This window comes from Perognathus longimembris, chromosome 12, assembly GCF_023159225.1.
Source record: "Perognathus longimembris pacificus isolate PPM17 chromosome 12, ASM2315922v1, whole genome shotgun sequence".
NCBI classification, from domain to species: Eukaryota; Metazoa; Chordata; class Mammalia; order Rodentia; family Heteromyidae; genus Perognathus; species Perognathus longimembris.
The window spans coordinates 30,215,665-30,242,490 of record NC_063172.1 but is presented as its reverse complement, the minus strand read 5'-3'; the positions used below and the strand labels follow the sequence as shown (position 1 = coordinate 30,242,490).

Sequence of the window (26,826 nt, the reverse complement as noted above, 5' to 3'; positions counted from 1 at the left end):
GGTGTCAGGAGATGGTTGCCATTTTAGTTAGTGAGTGAAGAAGAACTTGCCGAGCAGGTGACATCTGAGAAAAGGTGACCGAGGCAGAGGCTGGCAGAGGAGCTCTAGGTGCAGAGGCCCGGATCACAGTACGGGGAGCTGTCCAGAGATGGTAGGCAGGGAGCAGTGTGACCGGAGCAGCAGGAGCAAGCTTTGGGGGACTGAGGTCACAAGGAAAGGAGAAGAACCTTAGCTTTTATTTGAAGTGAATGAGGGAGCCATAGGGTCCCAGTCCTCCCAAGAGTGTTGTTGTTGTTGTTGTTGTTGTTGTTGGTGGTGGTGGTGGTGGTGGGGTGTGTGTGTGTGTGTGTGTGTACATGTGATGTGCACATTGTACAAGTTCCCAAGTCCTGTTGCTAAGCAGTTCTTGAGCTGGGCTGTTATCTTTAGCACATTGATTTGACCTCCTTGCTATTGTTTTATTTTTTAATCTGTAGGCCTCATCAGAGATAAATCTTTGGGGTCCCTCCGCCTCCCTGAGCCTCTCTGTGACTCAAGATGCCCCCCACAGAGGAGGCCAGGACGTCCCTGCGCCCCATCTCTGCCCTCGCCAACCAGCCCTCTCGTGAGTGATGACGAACCTTCATTTACAGTGCAGGTCAGAGTTTGTCTGGGGCATTGGTATTATTAGAAATAGATTTCGTAATGCTCCAAGCTGCGCCCTGACTTGTCCAGTCAAAAACTTCAGCAGGAAACCATTAGGAGTCTGCTAATCTTTTCTTTTAGGTCCAACCACAGCGACACCATCCCAGAGTGATGGGGTTAGGTTTTATTTATTTATTATTTTTTTTTATTGTCAAGATGATGTACAAAGGGCTTACAGTTACATGCTTAAAGTAGTGAGTACATTTCCTGTTGTACTTGTTACCCACTCCCTCATTTTTCTCCCATCTTTCCTCCCCCAAACCCCTTTTGCTTTCATCATTAAAAAAAAACAAAAAATCTTCCCAATGATGGACATCATCATTCTAGTGACAATGCTTATGAACTCTATGAACCTTAACAATGAAACAATTCCTTCCACGTCGGTGATATGTACATTTCTTTCCTTTTGCTTAGTATAATCTGTTCCTTCTTTTTATCTCATTTCTTCTTCCCCCGCTGCCCTTGAGTTGTTTAGTTCATTTTCATCAATGTCCATTGTTCTGTTGGGCCCCCTCTACTGTATTTTTTCACCCTCTTTCCACGCATTCTGTGCCCTCTTCCCAGCTCCCCTCAGATATGCACATGTATATACCATATGTGAGATAAAGAATATAGGGTCCTGTAAATACTATAGGACTAATTAAGGAGAGGTCCTTTGTTTCCTTATCTGTGGAATTCTTTTCAGTCTGTATATTATTTTAAGTACATATGAACTAGTGCTTGGGTCTTACTATTTGGTGCATTTCTCCCAAGACTGTCTTTTTAGGGCTTGCTGTGTATTGGTATTTTGGGTCCTGTTTGCTTTGTCATGTCTCTTTGCAATTTGATTCTAACACCCACATATCAGGGAGACCATGAGCTATTCCTCTCTCTGTTCTTGGCTTGTCTCACTCAACATGATTTGTTCTAGTTATGTCCATTTCCCTGAAAATACCATTATTTAATCATTTCTAATGGCTGTGTGGAATTCCATTGTGTATAAGGTACCACATTGTTTGGATCCATTCATTTGTAGTGAGGCATCGGGTTGTTTCCATATCTTGGCCATTGTGAACAGTGCAGCAATGAACATGGAGGTGCAGGTGTCCTTGTTGCATCCTGGATCCCGTTGTCACGGTAGATGCCTAGAAGTGGTAGGGCTGGATCATAGAGTATGTCTATGTTTAGTTTGTTGAGGAACCTCCAGACTGCTTTCCAGAGTGATTGTACTAATTTACAATCCCAGCAGTGCTGTAGGGTTCCTCTTTCTCTGCATCCCCTCCAGCATTTGTTGTTGCCTGAGTTCAGAGTATAGGCCATTCTAACTGGAGTGAGGTGGTATCTCAGGGTTGTTTTTATTTGCATTTCCTTTACTGCCAGGAATGCTGAACATTTCTTCATGTGTTTCTTTGCCATTTTTATTTCTTCTTCTGTGAAGTCTCTTTTTAGCTCTCTTGCCCATTTAGTGATTGGTTTACTAGGTTTTGGAGGGATTTAGTTCTTGGGCTCCCTGTATCTGATGGATATTAGGCACTTGTCTGTTGCATTGCTGGTAAAGATCTTCTCCCAATTGGGCGGCTGTCTTTCTAGTTTAATCTTTAGCAGAAAAACTTTTAATTTTAATGTAGTCCCATTTGTCAAGTCTTTATCCAATCTGTTGTGCCCTTGGAACTTTGTTTAGGAAGTTCCTGCCTGTGCCTATACATTCTAATGTCTGTCCTACTCTGTTCTGCAGTACTTTCAGAGTTTCGGGTCAGGTGTTGAGCTCATTAATCCATTTTTGAGTTGATGTTAGCACATTGTGACAGGCTGGGATCTACTCTGAGTTTTCTGCATGTGGCTTCCCAGTTTTCCCAGCACCAGTAGTTGAAAAGGCTTTGTTTTTTCCATTGTATGACTTAGGCTTGTTTGTCAAATATCAGCTGGCTGTAAGATTGTGGTTGTATTTCTGGGTCTTCTTTTATTTATTATTTTTAAAGTTTTAAAATATTTATTTATTTATTTATTTTGCCAGTCCTGGGCCTTGAACTCAGGGCCTGAGTGTTGGGGCATCAGCTTGGCATTGAGAGGAGCGGTCCTGAGAGACTGCCCCCTTCTCCTGCTTTGGGGCTGCGTGGCTGTTAGCCACTCCTACCTTTTCCCCGGGTCCAGAACTGGAAAGGCGGTCCAAACCAGCCCTGCCTCCCATCTGGCTCGGAGCACATGGATATCATAATGGCACCGAGCGGAGCACAAGGGGGTGGTTCTGTGGGCTGTGATCTCCGCCTCTGGGGGAAGTTCCGTGACATCACTGTGATGGACAGCTAATCAGCCTATCGCTAATATCCAGTTAGTCCCTCCTCTTCCTGCCGCCATTACTGTCATATAAACCCCTCCCCTGAGTAAAACCGGTAGAATTCCCAGAAGTTTTCCCTGAGACGCCTGCGCATGTCCCGTGTGGTTCTTTAAGTGTGCGAGGGGAGGAGGGGCACCTCGCGACTACGCACACCCCAAGGCTATCACGTAGACCTCATTCCAGCTTTGCCACTTGCGGGACGGGCGGCTTAAGCGTGAGGGTGAGGGGACTACACAGGAGGTAATAAGGCCCTGCGCTGAGCACTGTCCCTGGCTTCTTTTTGCTCAAGGCTAGCACTCTACCACTTGAGCCACAGTGCCTCTTCTGGCCATTTTCTTTATATGTGGTGCTGAGGAATCGAACCTAGGGCTTCATGTATACGAGGTAAGCACTCTTGTCACTAGGCCATATTCCCAGCCCTATTTATTATTTTTAAAAGATCTCCTGAGAGGTGTGTGTGTGTGTGTGTGTGTGTGTGTTTGTGTGTGTAGCACACTCCAGGTGTTCCTCAGTAACTTCTACCCCTCACCTCCCAACCTGTCCTGTGTCTGCCTCTTCAATTGCAGTGGAACAGGCTCAAAGCGGTGCAAGTTAAGAGCTTGGCAGCATAGAAAAAGACCTCACACTGAGGTAGCTGGACTCAAGTCCACATCCCACGTGCTATGTGACCTAAGGTGAGGCCTGTTGTCTCCTGATGTGTTTGGCTGTGAAGGGAGGATAATAACCAGGACTTCTTGAGGTCAGCAGGTCTGGAGATGGTGCATGTAAAGTACCTCCTGTGGGACGGGGCCACATAGAAATCTACTATTGCTGGGGACAGAGAAAGGAAGGCTTGTGGGAAGTACTGGGAATGTCCTGACTTCAGGGTCTCCTGAGAACAGGTCATATGGGCATCTGTACAATGGGGGCACCCATTGTCCCCTAGAGGGAGCCCCCACTGCTCCCTGCAGGTGGTGTCTGGGGGTTCCAGGGCCCCCTGGGCTGGAAGAGTTGCTGGCCCAAGGTCATCTGCATCTGGGATGCTCAACTGCTGGGCTGGATCTTGGGTCCTCGGGCTATGCAGGACACAGCCCTGTGTTCTGTGGGGTGTGATCCTTGGGGTGTTTGACTTGGTGAAAAGCAACCTGTTCCTGGGCTGTTGGTTTCTAGTAACAAACTATAGAAATGATCCCTGAAAGTATAGTCTTTGGGCTGTTGGTTTCTATAGCAGCATAGGGAAGAGGAGCAAAACAATCAGGCAGCTATGCTTTCAAAAAAAATAAACAAACCACGATTTGGGAACTTAGTGACTCCCATAGACATTTATATGTAGAATTCAGAGAGATGCACTGGAGGTAACAAATGTTTACAAGCATCCCTCATTTTATTATGTGTCTCCTTACTGTGCCTCATCGATACTGTGTTTTTATAAATCAAAGACTTATTACAATCCTGCTGGGCATACTTCATGTCTCTGTCTTATACTGGCAATTTTCTGAATATTTCAAATCTTTTCCTCATAATCATCTTGGCTATGATGGCCTGTGGTGAGTGATCTCTGATAGTTCTAGTATGGTCATTTTGGAGTACCACAAGCAGCACCTAGTTATGAGAGGCAACTTGATCCATACAAGTTATGTGAGTTTTGCTTGCTCTGCCAACCAGCTGTCCCTTAGCATTCCTCCTTTCCTGGGCCTCCCATACAATAATGTTGAACTTAAGCCAATTAACTACCTCAAAAGAAGTGGCAGGGAAGAGCTGCACAGTTTGGTGTTAAGCAAAAGCTAGACACGATTAAGTTTAGTGAGGAAGGCACGTGGAAAGCTGAGACGGGCTCTGTACCCAACACCTAGCAGGTTGTGAATGCAAAGGTCATGTTCTCAAAGCAAACGCACCAATGCTAGCAGTCCTTTAAGGCCAGGCCTCTTTCCTTTTTATGAATGCCGAGAGAGGCAAGAAAGTGGCCTCGGAAGTTTGAAGCTAGCAGGAATTGACTCATAAAGTTAAGGAAAGCAGCACCTCCATAGCATAAGTGCAGCAGTATGTGCTGAGGGACAGGCTGAGAGAGTTTTCCAGAAGATGAGGGACAGTAGCTGATGGAAGGGGCAGCATTCAACCAGTGTTCAGTGCAGATGAAACAGCTTTCTCTGTTGAAAGGGTGACAGAGGTCAAGATACGTTGCATTCATAAACTGCTTCATTCCATGGCAACTCCTTTGTACAATTACTTAACGATAATAAAAAAAAGTTAAGAAAACAAAAACAAAAGCAGCTTTCCATTGCAGAAAGAGATGTCATCGAGGGCTTTCCTAGGCTGGAGAGGAGCAGTCAATACCTGCTTCAAAGCTGCCAAGGGCAGCCGACTCCCCGGTCAGGGACTAATGAAGCTCCTGTCTTGAAGTTGAAGCCAAGAATCATTTAGTATTCCAAACATGCCAGAGTCCTTAAGAGCCCCATCTACACTGCCTGTGCTCTCTAAATAAAACAACGAAGTCTGGACAGCACATCTGTTTACAACATGGTTTCTTAAATGTTTTAAGCCTAAGATTGAGAACTACTGCTCAGAATAAAAGATTGCTTTGAGCACCTGATGGCTCACTGATGAGGCACGTGGCCACCCAGGCACTCAAATGCACAAGTAGACCATTAGTGTTGTTTTCAAGTCTGCAGCCCATGGGTCAAGGTCATTTTGACCTTCAAGTCCTATTAGTGATGAAACCCATTTTGTAGGTAGTGATTTCTCTGATGAGTCTGGGTGAAGTAAATGGAAAGCCTGGAAAGAAGCCATGGAGCACAGTGGTGAGTTACGGGAGGAGGCTGAAGTACCATATCAGCATGGATGCCAGCCCTCAGGGATCACGCTGAGGTCTTCGAGCTCTCAGACATGGTTCAAAGAGCAGGAGAATGAGAACTGGAGGGGAGCCTGATGTGGTGTGTGGACTGCGGTGCTCTTGAGATGCACTTTCAAGGGGTTGACCAGTTGCTTCTTATGGACAAGCCAAAGGAAGTGGGATCCTGGGATCCACTCCATTGAAGATGCTGGACAGTATGGAAATGGGCAACAAGGAGGACTCAGAAGATTCTAGAAGCTTAGTTGACAGAGCAACAGCAGGGTTTGTGAGGACTGGCTCCAGCTTTGAAAGACATTCTACAGTGGCTAAATTGTGACCTAACAGCACCTCATGCTACAGAGAAATGCCTCGAGAAAGGAAGAGTCACTCCATGCAGCAAGCCTCACTGTGGTCTTAGCTGAAGAACATGCTACAGACACCTCATGTTACAGAGAATCCCCGGTCAGTCCCTGCCACCAAGAACACAACTACCCGAATGCTTACATGATCCCTAGCTTTTTTTCTTTTTTATTAACAACAGAGTGTTTTAAAATGAAGATATGTACACTATTTTTTTACATACAATGGTATTTTACATGAATACTAAGTCCCCCAAAACAGCACAAGGTCAAAGCCCAAGGAGATAAAAGTCCTTGTAGCAGTTTGCTACATCTGCTGGTACGAAGTCACAATCTGGGAAGCTTACAAACAGAAGTGGATCATTTTACGCTCTGGAGTCAAGATGTCCGAATTCAGGATATTCTTGGGGTTTTAGAGGGACAATCTGCTTTTGCGGGGCCCCAGACAGTCCTTGGTGCTAGCATTCTACTCATGTCTTCAGATAGCCATCAGTCTCTGTGTGTCTGTGTCCAAATTTCTGCTTATAAAACCACTGTGCAAGCTGGGCGCCGGTGGCTCACCCCTGCAATCCTAGCTACTCAGGAGGCTGGGATCTGAGGATTGTGGTTCAAAGCCAGCCAGGGTAGGAAAGACTTTTATGTCCAGTTAACCACCAGAAAACCGGAAGTGGTGCTATGGCTCCAGTGGTAGAGTGCTAGCCTTGAGCTGAAGAGCTCAGGGACAGCTCCTGGCCCAGAGTTCAAGCCCCACAACCCACAAACAACAACAACAGCAACAAAACCCACTTTTGCTTCCCCTAGTAAAGACCCTACGTGCACATAACAACCTGCGCTGAGGTTATGAGGGATGACTCCAGTGTCTACTTCCAAGGAAGGGATACAATCAACTCTAGCACTTCCTGACAGTGGCGTGCTGGTTGGGCTTTTCTGTGACTCTGCTTCACTTCTCTAGAAACCATCAGGTTTTCATCCTGATGGATTTAGAAAGATATTATGTAATTGTCAATTTTTAAATGATTAAAATTAAATAAATCCTCTTTGCTGTTTCATTCATTCATGGGAAAAAAAAATCAGTTCACAAGCTTGGGTTTGCTCATAGCAATTTCTGTGGATTGGCTGGCAGTCCATGTCCATATCCCTGGTCATGGAATTTTTTTTTTTACATTATTAACTCAATTCCTCCCTCACCCTCCACCCACAGTTTGGATTGACAGTCCTGGGGCTTAGTTTAGCTTCTGTTCCCGAGTTTCTTTGCTCAAGGCAATTGCTCTACCACTTGAGCCACAACTCCATTTTTAGCTTTTTTTTGATAGTTTATTGGAGATAAGAGTCTCATGAACTTTCCTGCCTGGGCTGGCTTTGAACTTTGATCTTCAGATCTCAGCCTCCTAAGTAGTTAGGCTTATAGGGGTGGGCCACCAGTGCTCTCTACTAACTTTGTTACCTGGCAAAAGTCGGTCAGGAAAAATGAAGCTGTTCTCATTGCTTTTGAACTGAGACAGCACAGTGAGCACATGCGCTGTGCAAAAGGGCCAAATACCAATTTGCAAAGACCTATCGCCGAGGCCATAGGCAGAAGGATTGCTATCAGGCCTTTTCTCCCACACACGCTGGACATGGCAGTGGCTTTCAGAAAGGACTTGTGGGCCAACGTGTGGCTAGGCTGGAGCACCTGGGCCTGTCCTGCCTCATCAGCTGGTTTCTGCCTCCCTTCTCTGTAGCATGCATGTTGATCTGAGGGAAACAATGACATCTTGGGGCCAGGCATAAGCCCCTCTTTCCAGTTTTCTGCTTCTCTTCCATCTTCCTTCAGACAGAATTAGATCTCCTTTCTCAATGAGATACCAGGGTCCTTGCAGGTGGCCAGCACTTAGCATTCTTGTCTCCCTTTCACCAGGGCTAACAACGAAGACTTGAGGATTAACCTTATAGGCCCCAAGAGTAAATTTGCATGCAACAAAAGACAGAGAATTCGAACCATGGAAGAAAGAAACCCTCCCACCCCTTGCTCTCTGGTGTTCTCCAGAGGGGCTTCCAGCCCCTAGGCTGCGAATCAGCGGAGCACGTAAACAGGAAGTGTCAGGAAGCTATTTTTATTTGGTGCCTTCTTTCCTTTGCCTGGCTTTAGTGGAAAATGTGTCTGGATTCCACAAACCTCTTCAGTGAACAACAAATACCACCGGGGGCCGTGCCAAGGCTGTCATTCCTCTGCGTGGTTTGGACGCCCTTCTCTGCGGAGACCTTGAAGCCCCAGGCCAAGCCCGGCAGGAAACAGGTGGTTTGCTTTAGAGAATGTGCATAGAATGGACAGGAGGCCACCCTGGGCCTGGCCACCCTGGGCCTGGCCACCCTGGGCCTGGCCACCGAGTTCCACCCGCTTCCACAGGAGCCTGTTCTTCCTCCACAGTGGACAAGAGGGGAGGATCTTGTCATGCCCCGGACAGCAGCTGTGGCCCAGGCTGCCACTGTGAGACCCCCATGTCACAGGGAGAAAATAATGGTGTACTTCCAGGCTCTCTAAGGGTGCCACCCAGTTCTGAAGGGCTGAGCTGCTGAGCCCCAACTGGGCGTAGGAAGTATGGACCTGGCTTGAGAACCTGGTGTTAGTGATATCACTTTGCAGCCCATCTCTTAAATTTCTGGGGTTTTCTCTGCTTAGATTTACACTCCTGGAGGGACAGAGTGGAGGTTGGATGTGTGTGAGGGCTTTTGTGGGGCCTCTTCCTGCCTAGGTGAGCAGAGGCATGGGTCTTTCCACACTGGAAAGAATCCCCATGCTGTCACCAGCTCCTTCAGTGCCCTCTCTGCACCCTCATTTCCAGTCATGCCAAGGAAGTCACTCCAAGTCTGCACACACCAAGGAAAAGCACATGAGTATAGACAGAGAGAGAGAGAGAGAGAGAGAGAGAGAGAGAGAGAGAGAGAGAGAGAGAGAGAGAGAGAGAGAGAGCACCGAGGCTGGACCAGGGACTTCCTGTTGTTCTTTAGGGCTTACCTTCTTTCTCCAGTTTGAAGATACTCCCCCCTCTCCCCTCCCAAGCCCCCATCGGATAGTTCTGCACTGCAGCTGGACAGACTGCCCTCCTGGTATTCAGGAAGCATTTCTCAACTAGCTAGCTCCTTCCTTTCCCTCTCTGGTGCCAGAGGCCCCAGCGAGTCCTGTGAGCATCAGGCTCTTTTGGTGGTCTGGTGAAGCCTCTGGCAGGATGGAGGAGGGCTGGTGGTTTAAGCAGGCCCCTGAGCTGACAGGGTGAATAGCACACAGCTGCACTTCTCAGAGACCTGGGCCCCAGTTGCTCTCTAATACACAGTAAACCTCCTGGCCACACACTCCCACACCCTCTCAAGACCCTTCCACTGCTCCTGATTTTCATTCACATCTTTGTATTCATACTGTGGCTTAAACTCATGGCCTAGCCCTCTCACTCAGCTTGCTTGCTGGTGCTTTACCACTTGAGCCATGTTTCCAGTCTGACTTTGTGTTGGTTAATTGGAGATGAAGTCTCATGGACTTTTCTGCATATGCTAGCTTTGAACTGTGATCCTCTAGGTTTCAGCCACCTGACTAGTTAGGATTGCAGGTGTGAGCCACCAGTACATAGCTCTTATTTTAATTTTGTTTGAGATCTTTAGAATTTATTTATTTGATTCATTAATTTTTTTATTGTCAAAGTGAAGTACAGAGGGGTTACAGTTACATACACTAAGGCAGTGAGTACATTTTTTGTCAAACTTGTTTCCCTTTAATTTTTATAAATATATATTAGTTATTCAGGAAGGGGTATCACTGGACATTCCATTGTGACATTCCATTGTGTACAATGTATTCCAATCAATCTCACCTGCTCTATGATTATTAGGTGTGAGCCACCAGTGCTCAGATATGTCATTACTTTTGCAATGAACCTTTATCCATAGAAGAGCACATCCATACATTTTTAGGAATTAGGATTTAAATGTTTCTTATGGGGCCACCATTTAACACACTACAATTCCAGGCCTATCTCCCCCCTCCCCCCACTCCCCGCTCTGGTCCTGAAGCTCGAACTTTGGGTCTTCTTTTGCTCAAGACTAGCTCTATCACTTGAGTCACAGCTCCACTTCTGGCTGGCTTTGAACTACAATCCTCAGATCTCATCCTCTTGAGTAGCTAGGATTATAGGCAGGTGTGAGCCACCAGTGCCCAGAAATTCCAGTTCTTTTGAAAACGGTTCCCTGGCCTAAAGTAACCTTTTATCATCTCTTAATTCCATATCCTTTGTTCAAGTGTGGTGAAGATTTACTGTGATGTGTAGGGACTTTGTGAACTTGTTTGTATTGGGGTTTAGGGCACAAGATGAGAGAGGTAGTCTTGGGGCATGCCCTTACAGAGAACACCTGTTCTAATCATATAAGGCACTTTGGCACGATCAGTAAGACTTAGATGTTCTAGGTTCATATCCTAGCTCTGTCATTTGCCATATGAATGACACTGGGTTTGGGGGCTAGTTCTTCTTGCTATGAAAAGGCACCTAAGAAAATAACCCCAAGGAGGAAGGAATTATTTTGGCTCAAGGGTTCAGAGATTTCATCCATAGTTGCTTGGCTCCATGACTCATTCTGGACTCATTCTTGGTAGGGCAGAACATTGTTTCAGGAAACAGGAGGCACAGCAAAGTGGCTTTCTCATGGTGGACAGGAAGCAGAGAAAGATGGGCCAGAGAAAAGACAGACCCATCAAAGCCACACCCTTCAGTGGCCTACTTCCTTCAACTGAGTCCTACCTTCGGAGTGCATTTAGCTTTGAATCCATACATGCATTAGTCCACGGATGAACTTTGGTCCCTTACAGTCTAACCATCTCTCAAAAGCCCATCAGTAGCACCTAAACCTTTAAGACATAAGCTGTCAGGGAGCACTTTGGGATTCAAATCTTTTTAAGTCACTTCACTCCTTAGCCAGGGTTAGGACCCACTGAGGTGCCTAGAACACAAGATTCTATAAGTTGCTCACTCTCTGGCCCTGCAAATGCACCATTGGCCATCTCTCCATTGGAAAAGTAAGATTTTTCATGAGCTGCCTTAAATGGTATGCCTTATTCCCTACCTTTGTCCTAGTTTTTTTTTTTTTTTTTTTTTTCCTTTTCAGTACTGGGGATCTACCACTGAACTATACACCCATCTCTAGTTGTCTAGTATGTGAAGTGAACATAAGGATCTCTTGGGAGAAACATTGTAAAAATTAAATAAGTAACCCAAGTTAAATTGAGCACTGTGCTTGGCCCATAGTAAGGGCCTAGTCATTGAAAATCCCTCTCTGTTAAGACGGTAAGTTTCTGAGGAGTTGGTCCATCATGTTGAATTCATTTTCCTAATAATGATAAATTACCCAAACTTCCTTCAGTAGGAGGATGGATACACTGGTTTAGCTGGAGTATTACTGTGCACTGAACAGAAACAAACAAACCATTGATATGGAGGGAAGTCAAATGCTTATCACTAAGTCTAAAAATGTTGCATCATGTATGATTCCAACTGTATGACATTCTAGAAAAGGGAAAACTGGAGACATTAAAAAGATCAGGGGTTGTAGAGGTGAATGAGGTGGATAGGCAGAGTGAAAATTACTTTTTTGTGAAGCAAAACTACCCTCTATGATACTGTAGAATGGATACAAATCATTTTATATTCAGAACACCCACACAATGTACAGGACCTACACAGAACCCTCAATTGTAAACTTGGGACTTAGACATTGATAGAAAAAGATGTACCACTCCAGTGGGTACAGAAAACATCTCTAAACCAGGCTAATCATGTTAAATATAGTAGGAGACCAGTTATGTTTTTGGTGAATTAGTATTTGAATAAGGTATTTTGCAATTTGGTGAGTAGTTTAGAATCATGCAAGTATCCTAAGTTATGAGTCTCTGGATCAATAATTGTTTAAAATTTTTATTGTTATTATAAAGGTGATGTACCGGAGTTATATAAGTTGAGTAATGAGAACATTTCTTTTGGACAATGTCACCCCTTTCCTCACTCTCTCCAAGTTTTCCCTCCTGTCCCACCCACAAGTTGTATAGTTCATTTTCCAGTGTCTTGTGAGTACCACTGCTGCATTGGTTCACCTGTTGTCCCCCCATTTCTGTGCCCCTATACCCTTTCAAAGGCAGATAAATGAACAAACAAGAAGAAAACAAAAACAGCAACAAAGTAAAAATCCTCTCATTCTTATTTCCTAGAATTTCAATAAATATTATTTTATATTAGAGGCATATAGGCATTGTGCCTTTGGGTTCCTCCACTAAGAATATCCTCCTTTGGTTGGACCAAGAATTCTTGACCTGATTCCTCTCCTTGTTTGTGCATTATGCTCAGATGGTTTAGGTGAGAGGCTTTGAACAGATGGAGAAGAGCCCAAACCTCAGAACATTTCCGAGGTTGCTTTTCAAATGATCACCATGAAGGGAAAGGCTTTGGATGTGGGACATGTGCGTGCTGGAAGGATTGGCGGATGGCTGGACAGCAGCAGCTCTAATGTTCAAAGTGGCTCTGGTCCACGAGAGCTAGCCTCAGCAGGAGTGGACCAGCTCCTCGGCTGCACATACGCCAGCCCCTTGGGAAGGAGATTCTTTCCTGGAACGTGGAGACTATCTTGCATCTTGCCTGGAACTGAGTGAAATTCTTGGCAATGCCTGGCCCAGCTGGGTGCACCACTTACTTGATACGTCATTTATTATTTGAAATACCATTTATTTGATAGTAAGGACGCTATTCTTCTTCTACATTGTGGTGGGGACCCATTAGCTCTCAATAAAGACCTCCATTGAAGGAGGAGTTTCCTCTCTTTCTAGTAAATGGTTTCTTTGGTTGGGCCACAGCTCCTGTAACTTATTTGTTCTCCTGGCACAGGACAGCATGCTGTGTGGTACCCTCAGGCTGGTGAGAAAGGGGACAGACTCAAGAATTCCTGGGTGGGAAGACTCCTTGCATTTACCACAATTGCTAAAACACTAATAGCCACAAACTGGTCTATATTTGCCTGGAAACTGTGTATGTGTGTGGAATTTTATTTTATTTTTTTACTTCAAGATGGCCATAATAAGAGCCAGACTGTTGATGAGTTTAATGATTCGAAGCAGCCTCAAAATTCCCCACACAGTTATGCTGGGTTAAAGTTTGAGGTCTTAGTCTAATAGGACAAAATGCGTGGTGTTTATCTAGCAACCTCACTGAAGGACTCGTAATCTCTGGTGCCAAACACATGAGTTAGGCTTGTCGTTGCTCAGTTCTAGGATTGCTTTGGTAACCAGCCACAGAGTTTATGTAAAGCAATCCGGTAGGGTGTTCGGAGGTCCATTTTAGGAACTGCTGTATTTGTGTCCATCCTATCACTATTAAATTGGCAAGCCTGAGGCAGCCTTTGGAGGGACTGAGTGTGTACAGTCACCATTCCTGGATGCCCTGAGTGCTTGGCAAACAAGCGTGTGCAAGAAGGCTGCTGGCTTCAGGAACCTGGCTTAACATTTCTGTCCATGCAAGTCAGGCCTACCACTGTACCTGTTTCCTTTGGAGCCAAACTTGCATATTATCATTTATTTTTTTTTTTGCCAGTCCTGGGGCTTGAACTCAGGACCTGGGTACAGACCCTGAACTTCTTTTGCTCAAGGCTAGCACTCTACCTCTTGAGCCACAGTGCTACTCCTGGCCTTTTCTGTTTATGTGGTGCTGAGGGCTTTGTGCATGCTAGACAAGCACTCTACCACTAAGTCACATTCCCTTCCCATCACCATTACTCTTTTCTAGCACTGAATTTGCATGAATCTAATTTTTACCTGTACTGTCTCTGCTATAGAATAGACTATTTAGATCTGTATATGAGTGTATGTAGTGGGGGGTGAAGTCTACATTCTGAGTAATTGAGACTTTCTTGTGCAAGACCATTCTACCACTTGAGACACAGTTTCACTTCCAGGTTTTTGGTGGTTAATTTAAAGATAAGAGACTCATCGACTTTCCTGCTCAGACTGGCTGTGAACAGCGATTCCCAGATCTTAGCCTTCTGTGTAGCTAGAATAATAGACAGGAGTCACCAGTGCCTGGTTCATGAGAAATTTTTCATTTTATTAGTTTTCAATGGACCTGGTAATCGAAGTATTATAGTAATAGACAAGCAAGTATTTAAAATAAAAAGCAAGCAGATGGTAAAGGCTTCTGCTATTACAAACTTGGGAGTGTGGGACTGAAGAGACTTTTTCAGTGGTTTGTGGTGTTCGCAAAAGAATCACTATTTTCCAAAGAGAGAAACTTGGACCCTGGGCATAAACTCATCACTTGCATTTTTATCTTATAAAAGAAAAAGATCTTAATGTAAATATCAATGTATGATCAATGTTACACTCCTTTCCCATCTGGTTTGTCATGATCCATAGAGTGTCATTTAAAAAAAAGTCTTCAATGTTTAAGCCAGAGACCAAGATTTTGGCAAACTACAGTCCATGGACTAGTCACCTGCTTTTGTAAATAAAGTTCTTCTGGAGCACAGCCGCTCTCATTTGTTTACATGTTGTCTGTGGCTGCTTTGTGCTACAGCAACAGAGCTGATGAGTGGGGACAGACAAGTTGTAGGGACAACACAAACCCCCCAAATATTTACCCTCTGAGACTTCACTGGAAAACGTTGCCAGATTCTGGTCTAGACAAATAGTCAGGGAGCCAAACACTGGCTAGGACCCCAATTACAATGCCAGCAGAAGGATTGGCTTGGTTTTGGTTGTTGTCCTGTATTCAGTACTTCAAAGAAGAAAAAGAAAAACCTACAAGCTGGTAAAACAAAAGCTACTATTTACCTTACCTTGGGAAAACCATACAGAAAGATTATGTGTGAATAAACTTTATACACAGCCTAGATTTCTAAAGCATTGCTGAACTATACAAGCCAATGTCATCTTGACTGTGTGTGTGTATGTGTGCACATGCATGTGCGCGCCCGCCAGTGGCTTGAACTCAGAGCCTAGCCTTTTCCCTCAAGGCTGATGGCTCTACCACTTCAGCCACACTTTAACTTCCAGATTTTGGCTGATTAAATGGGGGAAAAAAGTGTCATAGATTTTTCTGGCTGGTTTTACTCAGATTTTACTACTGAGTAGTAGGATTACAGGTTTGAGCCAGGTTTGGCTCTCTCAAAACTTCTTGGTGGCCATTAACATACTGGCCTCAATGATGTGTCTGAAAAAATTCCTCAAAACATAGCACTCTAGCTACAAATGTAGTCCTACTTCAAGTAAAACTCCTCATTGTAACTGCTTCCCAACCCTTTTTTTTTTTCCTTCTGAGATTCACAGAAGGTAGCTTAAGGTCTGAGCTTGCCAGCCCCAACATGCAGTAAAGTAACAATTCCATAACTTCCGTAGATAAATGGATGGGACACTTTCCACAGTGACAGAAACTGTGACCAGGAATTCAGAGGCCAGATATGGGCTCTGGGTTATTTTTCATACATTGCAGATGAACCTCAATCTCTCTTCTCCTTTGTGTCCAGCTGGTTACTTTAGATTATAATGAAGAACAAAACTACAGACCTGTTAAGATTACCATCTCGCACTGGGCATTTGTAGCTCACACCTGTAATCCTAGCTACTCAGGAGGCAGAGATCTACACTGTGTTTTGAAGCCAGCCTAGGGAGGAAAGTCCATGAGACTCTTGTCACCAATAAACTACTCAGAAAAAGCCAGAAGTGGTGCTGTGGCTCAAGTGGTAGAGTGCTAGCTTTGAGCAAAAGAAGCTCAGGGACAGTGGCCAGGTCCTGAGTTCGAGCCCCAGGACTGACACACACACACACACACACACACACACACACACACACACACACACACACGGATTACCATCTTGCTAGCTCAGAGTTAAACTCCCTGCAATAGACAATTGGCTGGAATGATTTTGGACTGACATGTCAGGACACATCTGAAGGTATCATAAAAGACAGGACTTATTTGGTGACACTGGAGAGAGGCTCTTCTCATTTCAATATCAGATAGATTATAAACCACAGATAGCATTATGGAATCTACCTGGTGAAATATTTAGACATGAGATTAATTGTACCAAAAAAGTCTTGGGTTTGAATACATTGCTACACTCAGGTCCATAGATTTAAGCAGCAAAAGTCCAGTTCTTTAATCATAATTCTTCTTTCACACAGAAGAAATGGCATGGACTGGGGATATGGCCTAATGGCAAGAGTGCCTGCCTCATATACATGAGGCCCTGGGTTCGATTCCCCAGCACCACATATACAGAAAATGGCCAGAAGTGGCGCTGTGGCATAAGTGGCAGAGTGCTAGCTTTGAGCAAAAAGAAGCCAGGGACAGTGCTCAGGCCCTGAGTCCAAGCCCCAAGACTGGCCAAAAAAAAAAAAAAAAGAAGAAATGGCATATAGTGCAAATATCACTAGGCTCTAACTATGAGTTTGGGAATTGTGTTGAAGTTAAAACATATAAGGGGACCTGATAAATGATAAGATCTGTGACAAAGGTACAAGGCATATAGATTTTCTTCGGTTTCAATGCAAGTATAAAAGGATCATCTGGCTGAAGAAAACATCACCATCACCTTGCACAGGGACTGGGCTAATCTCTGTATTGCTGCGATTTTAGTGTGTATGCTGCATGAGAGAGTACAGTTCTGTTTTGCATTTTTCCTCTTTTTACTTTGCTGGTATTGGGGATTTGATCTCAGGGCATTGTGCTTGCTAAGCAGGTACTCTGTCACATTATCTATGCCCCAGTCCTTTTTGTTTCTTACTTCGCTTTTCTGTCTCCCAAGTAGATGGGATTCCAGCTATGTAGAACCATGTTCAGCTTTAATACTTTCCTTTTCTTTCTTTTTTTTTTTTAAGGCTTAGGTCATTTTAGGCTCAGATCTTTTGAGTTTTGTTATTCCATCACAAATGCCCCTTATAAATTCTTATTTTTAAAGAGGCTCTCTATTTTCAAAGGAGGATTTTAATAGGAGTAGTTTTTTAGAAGAGATGACTTATCCTAATTTAGGGATAGAAAGGGGAGCTTGTTGCAGAAGGCTCATAAAAGGTGTCCTGGAAAAAGGAATGTCAGACCTTTCTTTCAGGATGAAGGTGGTAGGCTTAAGATCATTTGAAAGCCAAAAAACTGCCTCTACAAGCCACATGGGAAAAGCAACTTATGCCTTCCATGGCCAAATATTGCAAACGTGCATTTTTGCATGACATTCCTGCTTGCGCAGCCAGGCTGTAATTAAGACCTCGCTGGTTCGATGATCACTAGGGAGAGGTCCAGGGTGTGGGAAACACCTCGGATTACATTCCATGAAAACACTGGACTGTCAGTTCTTAGGAAGGGCCTGACTGTCCATATTGAGGAAAGAGCTGAAGTGAAGGCTCGCACATGTCAGCATGAAATAGCTGCTGACACAAGCTGAACATGTGTAGCTTTTTAAAAAGGTGGTATCGAGTAACAGGCCAACAGCCATCCCTCTCGGCAGTTCAGGCCTCTTTCTTCTCTCCACTTTGGCTCTTTGTTGAGTCACTTCCATCAGGCAAAGTTCCATAGGATAAGCCAATTGAATCTGGTTGTACTTTGTCCAACATTTGTTTCCCTGTGGAGATAATAATCATAAAAAAACTTTCAAGCTCTTACAGAAGAAAAAGTCCTAATAATTTCTCTTCAATCTAGGCCACATTTTATTCCTTAAAAAAAAAAAAAAAAAAACAACCAACATCATGTGGTCACCCTCTAAATAGAAAAGATAAACGTCAGGGAAGAAAGGCCCCCGGAACCCCATGTTGACTGATAAATGGGCATGCTCTCCCTCACGTGTGAGAGCGCAGTCTGCCCACCCTGAGCTCGGCAGGAAACTGGTCAGATTTATGAGAGGTATTCGCCTATCTCCAACCTTGCTTCTCAGAGTCTAGTCTTCTTTTCCGTGTCCAGTCTAAAGCATATAACAGTTCGGAAAAACAGACTGGAGCAATGGCTTAAAAAACTGTTATAGATCTGATCCATGAGGTTTTGTGAAATGGAAAATACAGTTAAAAGCAAGTAAACTTTATATTTTACCCAACTTTATTTCCTACCAAGGCTATTTTAAAACATGGCATCTGTGGTGCACATTACTACCATGAATGTCAATTCTTGCATTGTACTCTCAGTCTTAGAGAGAAACGACCTTAATGATTTTTGCATCAAAGGCATGATGCTAACAGAAGAAGTGCTTGGAGTATTTCCACTTCTGCTTGAAATCCATAGTCACCCCAAATCTCTAGCAACACTGGGTGATGTTGAAGTTGGATCGGGGAAGCAGTAAGGGCAAAGTGGTCTGTTTCATTTGCTCTGGAATTTGATTCTGTTGTCTATTTGCCTGAGTAGCTACTTGTCAGTAGGGAATGAGAACTAGAAAGATGCTCTATGCTAGCCTTACCTAGATGAGAGAAATAAGGGGGAGGGAGAGAAGTGATTCAGGGTTTGACATGATGTCACTCTTGGTACCATGGAGCAGAAACCACACAATATTCCCCAGGAGCAATGTTCCTGAGGCCTAACCTTCCTCAGTGCCTGATGTGCAAGCCACCTCTCACATTCCTCCTCTCCTCTCACACTTTTAAACATGGTCACTTCTTTCATGACCCCAGTGCTCTGTGCAAGACTGACCTTCTATCAATTAATATTTGCAACAAGGACATAATCTTTGGCTTCTTCATTAAATGTACATTTTTGAAGCTAAGAATTATATTTTAGCAAGTGTGGTGGCTCAACCCTCGAGTGCTAACCTGTTGGGAGGTGGAGATCATGGAACTGTGGTTGAGGCCAGGGTGGGCATAAAAGCACAGGAGACTGCATCTCAACTAATGGCTGGGCACAGCGTCACATACTGGCTATTAGGGGGAGTACAATGGCTGGGTCAGTGGCATACATTCATTATCCCAGTGACTAAGGGAAGCACAAATAGGAGGATGGTGATGGTGGTCCAGGCTAGTGTGGGCATAAGGCAAGCTCATACACTGAAAATAATCAATGAAAACACCAAGTGGCTCTAATGGTAAGGTGGCTACTTACTAAGGGTGAAAGCCTGAGATCAAACCCTAGCACTGCAAAAAAGGAAAGACTCTTTTTATATTAATACTCAACATAAAAATATGTCAACAATGTTTCATTCACCAGGCTAAATGTGTCTATTATAAGTTAGCAAGCATATATATATTTACCAGGAACATTTCCAAAATCAACGTAGGACTGTTGCAGAGGTTCCTTTTCTCGATTTCTTGTCACCAAAAATACACCAAGGAATGACAGAAAGCACCTGTAAGGAAAATATTAATCAAGAACACAAGAATTCTGAATCAAGTCTTGGTAGTAAATAACTGAACTCTATATTCTACATAATGACATAAATTCCATCCATTTTGTTTATTCTGTTTCTTATGGTAAGCTGCCTAGAACTTGTCTTAATTGTTGTAGCCAATAATATTTATACCCAGAACCAAAACTTGGGCAGCTTCCAATAAATCTCTGCCCCAGGTTTTTACCATCTGGAGGCTAATTCAGGCTCCTCTGGGTAGACACTAGGTCTCGTTTTCTATCCATGCATGCCCAGACCCATTACTGGCAGGCAACATGAGTGAAAAACAATTTATTCTTTAATTTTCTAAGAAATCTCATTGTCCTTGGCCATAAGAGTAGTCATAGTTTCCAGACCCCAGAAGTTTGGCCTCACCCAAATGTCTTATGAAACTGGATTTTCAAGATAGATGGTTTCCTATGCTGCAAATAGTCTAGGCTCAAGTTTGCATAACAATGGTTATGCTGAATACCAGATCAAGAGGCAGCTAAGCAAGCATGAATAGGGTGCCAGTTGGAGCCAATAGACGCTTCTGATGTATTGTCAAGGCTCTGCTCTGTTTGCCAGCAATGCTAACAATGAGGTCCTCCAATCTCTGGGAGCTGTGGAGCTGGGCACTCTAACCCAAGGAAGGGATGCTGCTCACCTGAAGCTCTTTAGAGGCTCAAACCTAGAGATCTGCACCAGCCCTGGCCTTTTGTTCAGTCACGTTAGAGGCAGCCTGGTTCTCAAACAGATCTCATCTAGAGGCTCCCAAAGGCATGGTGGGGTCTGTGGAGGAACTAAAAAGGCCAGTGGGATTTATCCTGACTTTGGCAGGAACTTGAAAACCTCCAGTGTTTCAGGCTCCTCAGAGGGAGACCCAAATCACAAAGCCAAAGACACTGAACGTTGTGTAGAGTGTTAAGTTGAAAAACATGTTTCCTTTAGGTGCTCAGGAAACCAGTTTTTCTTACATTATTTTCTAATTTTCTATACTTCAGATACAATGCCAAAAATGCTATATAAAAGTAATAGTTTCACATACCTTACCTATGAGACATGTACTCACCCCAAAACATATATAAACACGGTGAGAAAAGCAGCACCAAGGAATTCCTGGTAAAATACGATACCTGTGTAAGCAGAGAAAATTAATTTTAGGGTAGGAGCATGTATAATAGTTGCCTTGTTTTGTTATGCTAACACATTGTTTCTAAGTATGGCTACTTTGCAATGCTCATTCAGTAGTTTAGTAGTTTAGTTTAAAAGCATTTGTAGCTGGGTGCCAGTGGCTCATGCCTGTAATCCTAGCTAATCAGGAGGCTGAGATCTGAGGATTGTGAGTGGTTAGAAGTCAACCTCAGCAGGAAAGCCCACAAAACTCTTTTTTTTTTTTTTTGGCCAGTCCTGGGGCTTGGACTCAGGGCTTGAGCACTGTCCCTGGTTTCTTTTTGCTCAAGGCCAGCACTCTGCCACTTGAGCCACAGCGCCACTTCTGGCCATTTTCTGTATATGTGGTGCTGGGGAATCAAACCCAGGGCCTCATGTATATGAGGCAGGCACTCTTGCCACTAGGCCATATCCCCAGCCCCCACAAAACTCTTAATCTCCAAAACCAGCCAAAAGCTGGAAGTGGAGTTGTGACTCAACTAGTCACAACCAGAGAGCACTAGCCTTGAGTGACAAAGTTAAGAGAAAGCACTCAGGCCCTGAGTTCAAATTTCCCTACCAGTGCAACAACAACACACATACAACCCAACAAAAACCAGTATTTATGTGCCATGTTTTAAAATTACTTTAAAAGATTTACATGGATTTGCAGAACTCATTCATTGTGATTGCCATTATTAAAAAAAAAAATGTAGTTTGCCTGCAGAAACTTCTTCTCCAGTGCAGGATTTCCCCCCAGAATCTTCAGGAGAACAAAGCCATTTTCCACCAGGGATTTTAGGTCTGGGGTCAGCAAGCCTTGTCTAAGAGCCTGGGTAGAGCTGAGGCCATTCATTGACAAGGCAAGCCTGCCTCAGGCCAGCTGCTACCTCTGCTGTGACTCTTGGCTGTGCTCTGTGGTCGGTATGCCTGGCCACACAGGCATTGGAGGGCAGCACTCTAGCAACTGCAGGTGTGGGTCTCAGCTTCATTTCCCTCAGCCAACCTCTCTCCCATCTCCTTCTAGTTCTCCTTCTAGGCCATGGAATACAAGCATAAATCATATGCTTTGAGGAGCTTTTCTTTTCTCTGTTGGTTTCAATCCTTTCTTATTGGTTTAAGGTTCCAAAGCCTTTGTAGAGCTTTTTATCAAATATCTTTAAATTATAACTCATTGGAATTAGGTTTTGTGCATGTGCATGCGCTGTGTGTGTGTGTGTGTGTGTGTGTGTGTGTGTGTGTGAGAGAGAGAGAGAGAGAGAGAGAAAGACGCAGAGAGAGACAGAGAAACAGAGAGACAGAGCTATTTAGCTTTTTTAGGCAGACAGTGAATATTTGTCGAGTGTCTCTGTGAGCCACTGCCATAGATGAGTGGACAATCATGTCCCCAGGTGAGAAAGCTTCTGCCCTTCCCCTTCTCCTAGAGAATGAGCAGCTCACACGATGAAGCCATGTCTAGCTCTAAGAAACAAATAAGCTACATCTTAGCAATTATTGTAATGTTTTCATATTATTGTAAGCTGATGCTCCAGGACATTGATTTCTGCAAGGAAAACGTTGTCATTTCTAAATACTCATGCTTGAGTAAAATAGCAATAAACTTATTTACGTTTTAAGAGTTTTGTTATCAGAATGGGTTTCTAGAAGTAGAATCTCAAAGTATAGAAAGTTTCAAAGCATAGAAAGATTTTTATTTAAAATATCATAGTACAATATACATCATATTTACCACCCTAACCTTTTAAGTGTAAAGTAACTGGTGTTAAACTATTGGTGTTGGTTGTTGAACAACTAACTTCCAGAATCTTTCTCTACTAAAAACTCGAGAACTCTGTTCTCAATAGTGAACTCCCATTTAATCCTTTTTCATAGTCCCTGGAAACCTCCAACTTTTTGTTTGTTTGTTTCTGTGAATTTGAATATTTTGGGTATTTCAGACAAATGTAATCTTACAGTAGTTTTCTTTTCTTTCTTTCTTTCATTGCCAGTCCTGGGCCTTGAACTCAGGGCCTGAGTACTGTCCCTGGCTTCTTTTTGCTCAAGGCTAGCACTCTGCCACTTGAACCACAGCGCCATTTCCGGCCATTTTCTATAAATGTGGTGCTGAGGAATCGAACCCAGGGCTTCATGTACACAAAGCAAGCACTCTTGCCATTAGGCCATATTCCCAGCCCAGTAGTTTTCATTTTGTGAAAATGAAATTTCATTTAGAACTATGTCCTCAAGTTGCATCCATGTTGTATTGTGGCATGTATCAGAATTTCCTTCTCTTGAAAGGCTGAATAATAGATCACCATGTTTTGTTTATATAGTCATCTGTCAATAGTCGTTTGGGTTGCTTTTACATTTTGGGTATTATGGCTAATGCTGCCATAAACATAAATGTAAAAATATCCTTTTATGATCTTGCTTTCATTTTTTGGATATTCTCTCAGAAGTATAATTGTTAGATTATATGGTAATTCAAATTTTGAGAAACTGCCGTATTGTTTGCCATAATGGCAGCAATCTTTCACATTTTATCAAAGATGCATAGGAGTTAGGGTTCTAGTTTTTCCACATCCTCTCTACACTTGATGCTTTCTATTTAAATTTTTTTTAATTGTCTTACATTAGTTATATGGATGGGGGGGTTCACTGTGATATTTTCTTGAATGTTTACAATTTCACCCCTCTATCACTCTGTTCATTCCTAAAACAATTTCAACAGGTTTCATAGTTCCATTTGCATAAATACAATCTATGTTGACTATATTCCTTTTCTTTCATCCTCCTTTCTAGCTCAACTACCTTCTACTGGTTCCTCTCCCCACAACAGACCCTGTTTCTTTTTCCCAGAAGCCCCAACCCTCTATAGATTAACAACTCTCTTTAAGGTTCTTTATTATTTTTTTTCACTTCTTTATTGTCAAAGTGATGTACAGAGGGGTTACAATTTCATACGTAAGGCAGGGCTGGGAATATGGCCTAGTGGCAAGAGTGCTTGCCTCATATACATGAAGCCCTAGGTTTGATTCCTCAGCATCACATATATAGAAAAGCCATATGTAAGGCAATGAGTACATTTCTTATCCAACTTGTTATCTCCTCCCTCATTTTCCCCCCACCTCTCCTCCTTCTTTGAGGTTTTTTTTAATGCTATTTTTATATAGAGTTGCAATGTTCTTCAAGATTATCCACCCTCTTATCTTTTTCCCTTTCCCCTTTTCCTCCTAAGTAGTTCCATAGTTAGATTCCTGTTTTATGTTTATCCATATGTATGATTATGCATATCACTGTATGATGTTTTATACTTCTAATAGTAAATGGGTATGAAGTGATATCTGTGGTTTTGATTTGCATTTCCTGGATGGTGAGTGATGGTGAATGTTTTTTCATGTTTATGGGCCATTCAGTGTTTTCTATGTAGCAACTTCTAAGTCTTCTATTCTACCTCTTGAACCACAGTGCCACTTCTGGCTTTCTCTGTTTACATGGTACTAAGGAATTGAACCCAGGGCTTCATGCGTGCTAGGCAAGTACTCTACCACAAAGCCACATTCCCAGCCCCTCTTCTAGCCATTTTTAAAACTGGTAATTTGTAGTTTAGTTGTTGACTTGTAGAACCCAAGAGTAGACACATTTTTAAGGCTCATGTTGTTAACTATGAAACTCAGCTCTAGGAGAGTGGTACTTCATACCCAAGACCACAAGGAGCCTATGATAGAGTAGCCTTGTCCACACTGGCTATTGCAATAACAAACAAACAAACTCTCTATTAAATGAGTAGGAGTATCTCATTTTAACTTTATTCTCTACCTTCTAATGGGAACAGGATATTAGTAAAGAAGTTTACTTCCATCCCTCAGGTAATAGCAATCAGATAAACCGTTACTACTCTCAGAAAGTCTCAGACCTTCTAACGTATCCATCAGTAACTCCATGTGCCAACATGATGACCCACCCCTCTTGTCCACCTAAAGAGCCTGCTCAGGAAACCTCACAGCTTCCCACATCTTTCTGTATATTAATAGCTACTATTAAAAAAATCTTTGGTTATTGGTATCTTTGTTTTGTTGTTTGTGATTTTTTCTATGTTTCAATTTTCCTATTTTCTTTAAGTAGTTATACAAAGAAATTTCAATTGAATCAGTTTATAAGCACATGCATCTTGGCCAATGGCATCCCTTCTATTGTTCTTCCCCACTTTTCATTTATAATTTTTTTGCCCTATTTTCATTTTCTAGTAATTCTTGTTCAATGTATAGATTTCTTTTCATTTTTTGTTAGTTGTGGGCCTTGAACTCTGGGCCTAAGCACTGTCCCTGAACTCTTCAGCTCAAGGCTAGTGCTCTACCACTTGAGCCACAGCATCACTTCCATTTTCTAGTAATTCTTTAACACACCAATATGTACTTTCTTTTATCACAGAGCATAATATTAAAAATGGTGTCTTGTGATGTAATCTTTTCTTTAAATACAGGGTTCAATTTTGAGAAACAGAAAATCAAATACCTTAAAAACTTGCCCGCTGGCAAGAAAAGCGATTTCTATAACATAAAAAATAATGTAGATTAAGAAATAGATAATCCATAATTCGCTTCAACATACATAAGCTTTACATTGAGAAAAGAACTCTCCAGATGAGAAGGTAGTAAGTACATGAAATAAGCCAATGAACTAGGGTATATGAGTATCAGATTTAGAAATGATCTACTTGAATATACTTTTGGTTGACTATTTTGGTTAGGCCCAAATTTCATATTCATGCTTCTTTTAACACTATTGTATCTGTAATATAAAAAACGCATTAAAATATAAGAGGTGCAACAGCAGAAAACAGAGTCCAAGAAAGAAAAGGATTTAGTTTCTATCTAAGAGGGCAGATAGGAAAGAGTTCATAGAATTGTTATGTTTGGCCAAGATAAGCATAAAAGGGATCTTTCAATTACTTTAGTTATTGGAAAGGGATTATTGGCAAAGGGAAGATCCTAGAAAATGTAACAAAGAGGAGTGTTCACTATTTGAAGACTAGTTTCAGCTCCACTCTAAGGAAGTATTTTTTAATTGACGATGGGACTGAGCTGTCTCAGGAGACAGAGAACATCAAATAGTGTAGTCTGTTCTAGATGATGTCATAGAAGAAATTCAGACACTGGGCAGAGGTTGTGGGGATATGGACTCCACCGTTCCTCATAAGTCAAAGATTCCTTGGTTTCCTTATTTACTGTGAGAGAAACTTCATTTCTGCTTGTGCTGGGGTGGCAGCACTGCCATAGGAAAGCCAAGACTCACCTGCAATGATGGCACTGGTTGTAAAGAAAATATGGTTAACTGGCACCACCGTGGTTGTAGTGTAGAGTTTCGTGGCTTGGTTCAGGAACCTAGAATAGAAGGCACTTACTGAAGCTGGGGCTTAGAAACGCTCAGCAAAACGTTAACAATAACCTCAAGAAATACATGTTCTTTAGCTTCAACTACAAAGGGAAAGGAAGTGCAGCGAAAGGGCATTTCCAATCAGCAGTCATAGCTTATATGCATCTGATGTATGAGATCAGATGTCAGGTTTTATGGTCTGTTTAAACCAACAACAGTAACAATGAAAAGCAATTAATCATATTCTGAGGCCACAGAAGTTTGAGTTGGAAGCGATTCAGGCTGCTGGACCAGTATCATACTGGGGTTGATTCATTAGAATAGACCTTAGAATCTGTTAAATATCATATCTGGGGAATTGTATAGCTATCCATTGACATGCCACGTGCCAAGAAAGAAGACGGAGAAGCAAAGGAATGTTTAATGTTTCAAAAACAACGCTCAGTGCTCCAGCTGCAGCGCACATGTGGGAGCTCAGCTTCTCACTTTGGCCACCATCAAGAGTCAGGTTCCCACACTGTGTAGTGCTGCTCTGTGGAGGATCAAACTACTTTCCGAAGCGGAGATGTACATGACTATCACCTAGGCACTTAAGAAAAAGCCCAAATGCTTGGGTTCTACTCTAGAGCAACTACAAAAAAACAAAAAACCAACAACCCATACAATCAACAAATGTCTTGGGTCAATCCCAAGTATATATGCATACATACATGGATGTAGGGGCATATAACTATAGGGAGATAGGCATGTAACATGCATGCTCACCTGTATATCTAAACCTCCTCAGGCGAGGTTGATAAACAATCGGGGCCAAAGACCAC

At 43.0% G+C, this 26,826-nt stretch overlaps 1 protein-coding gene and 1 pseudogene across 2 annotated transcripts in view; both read right to left on the bottom strand.

The window, feature by feature from the left end:
- Positions 1 to 4,105: 4,105 nt before the first annotated feature.
- Positions 4,106 to 4,185, bottom strand: LOC125361096 (annotated as a pseudogene).
- A 12,390-nt stretch (positions 4,186 to 16,575) lies between these two features.
- The window catches only part of Nipal2 (NIPA like domain containing 2), an 81,533-nt gene continuing 71,282 nt past the window's right edge, over positions 16,576 to 26,826 (bottom strand). For both annotated transcript variants that reach the window (XM_048358931.1, XM_048358933.1), the window contains exons 8-11: positions 25,925 to 26,013; positions 20,571 to 20,634; positions 19,386 to 19,480; positions 16,576 to 17,779 (exon numbers count right to left, since the gene is read on the bottom strand). In XM_048358931.1, the coding sequence (XP_048214888.1) occupies positions 17,667 to 17,779; positions 19,386 to 19,480; positions 20,571 to 20,634; positions 25,925 to 26,013 (361 nt within the window). In that variant the 3' untranslated portion in view covers positions 16,576 to 17,666. The remainder of the gene's footprint in view (positions 17,780 to 19,385; positions 19,481 to 20,570; positions 20,635 to 25,924; positions 26,014 to 26,826) is intronic.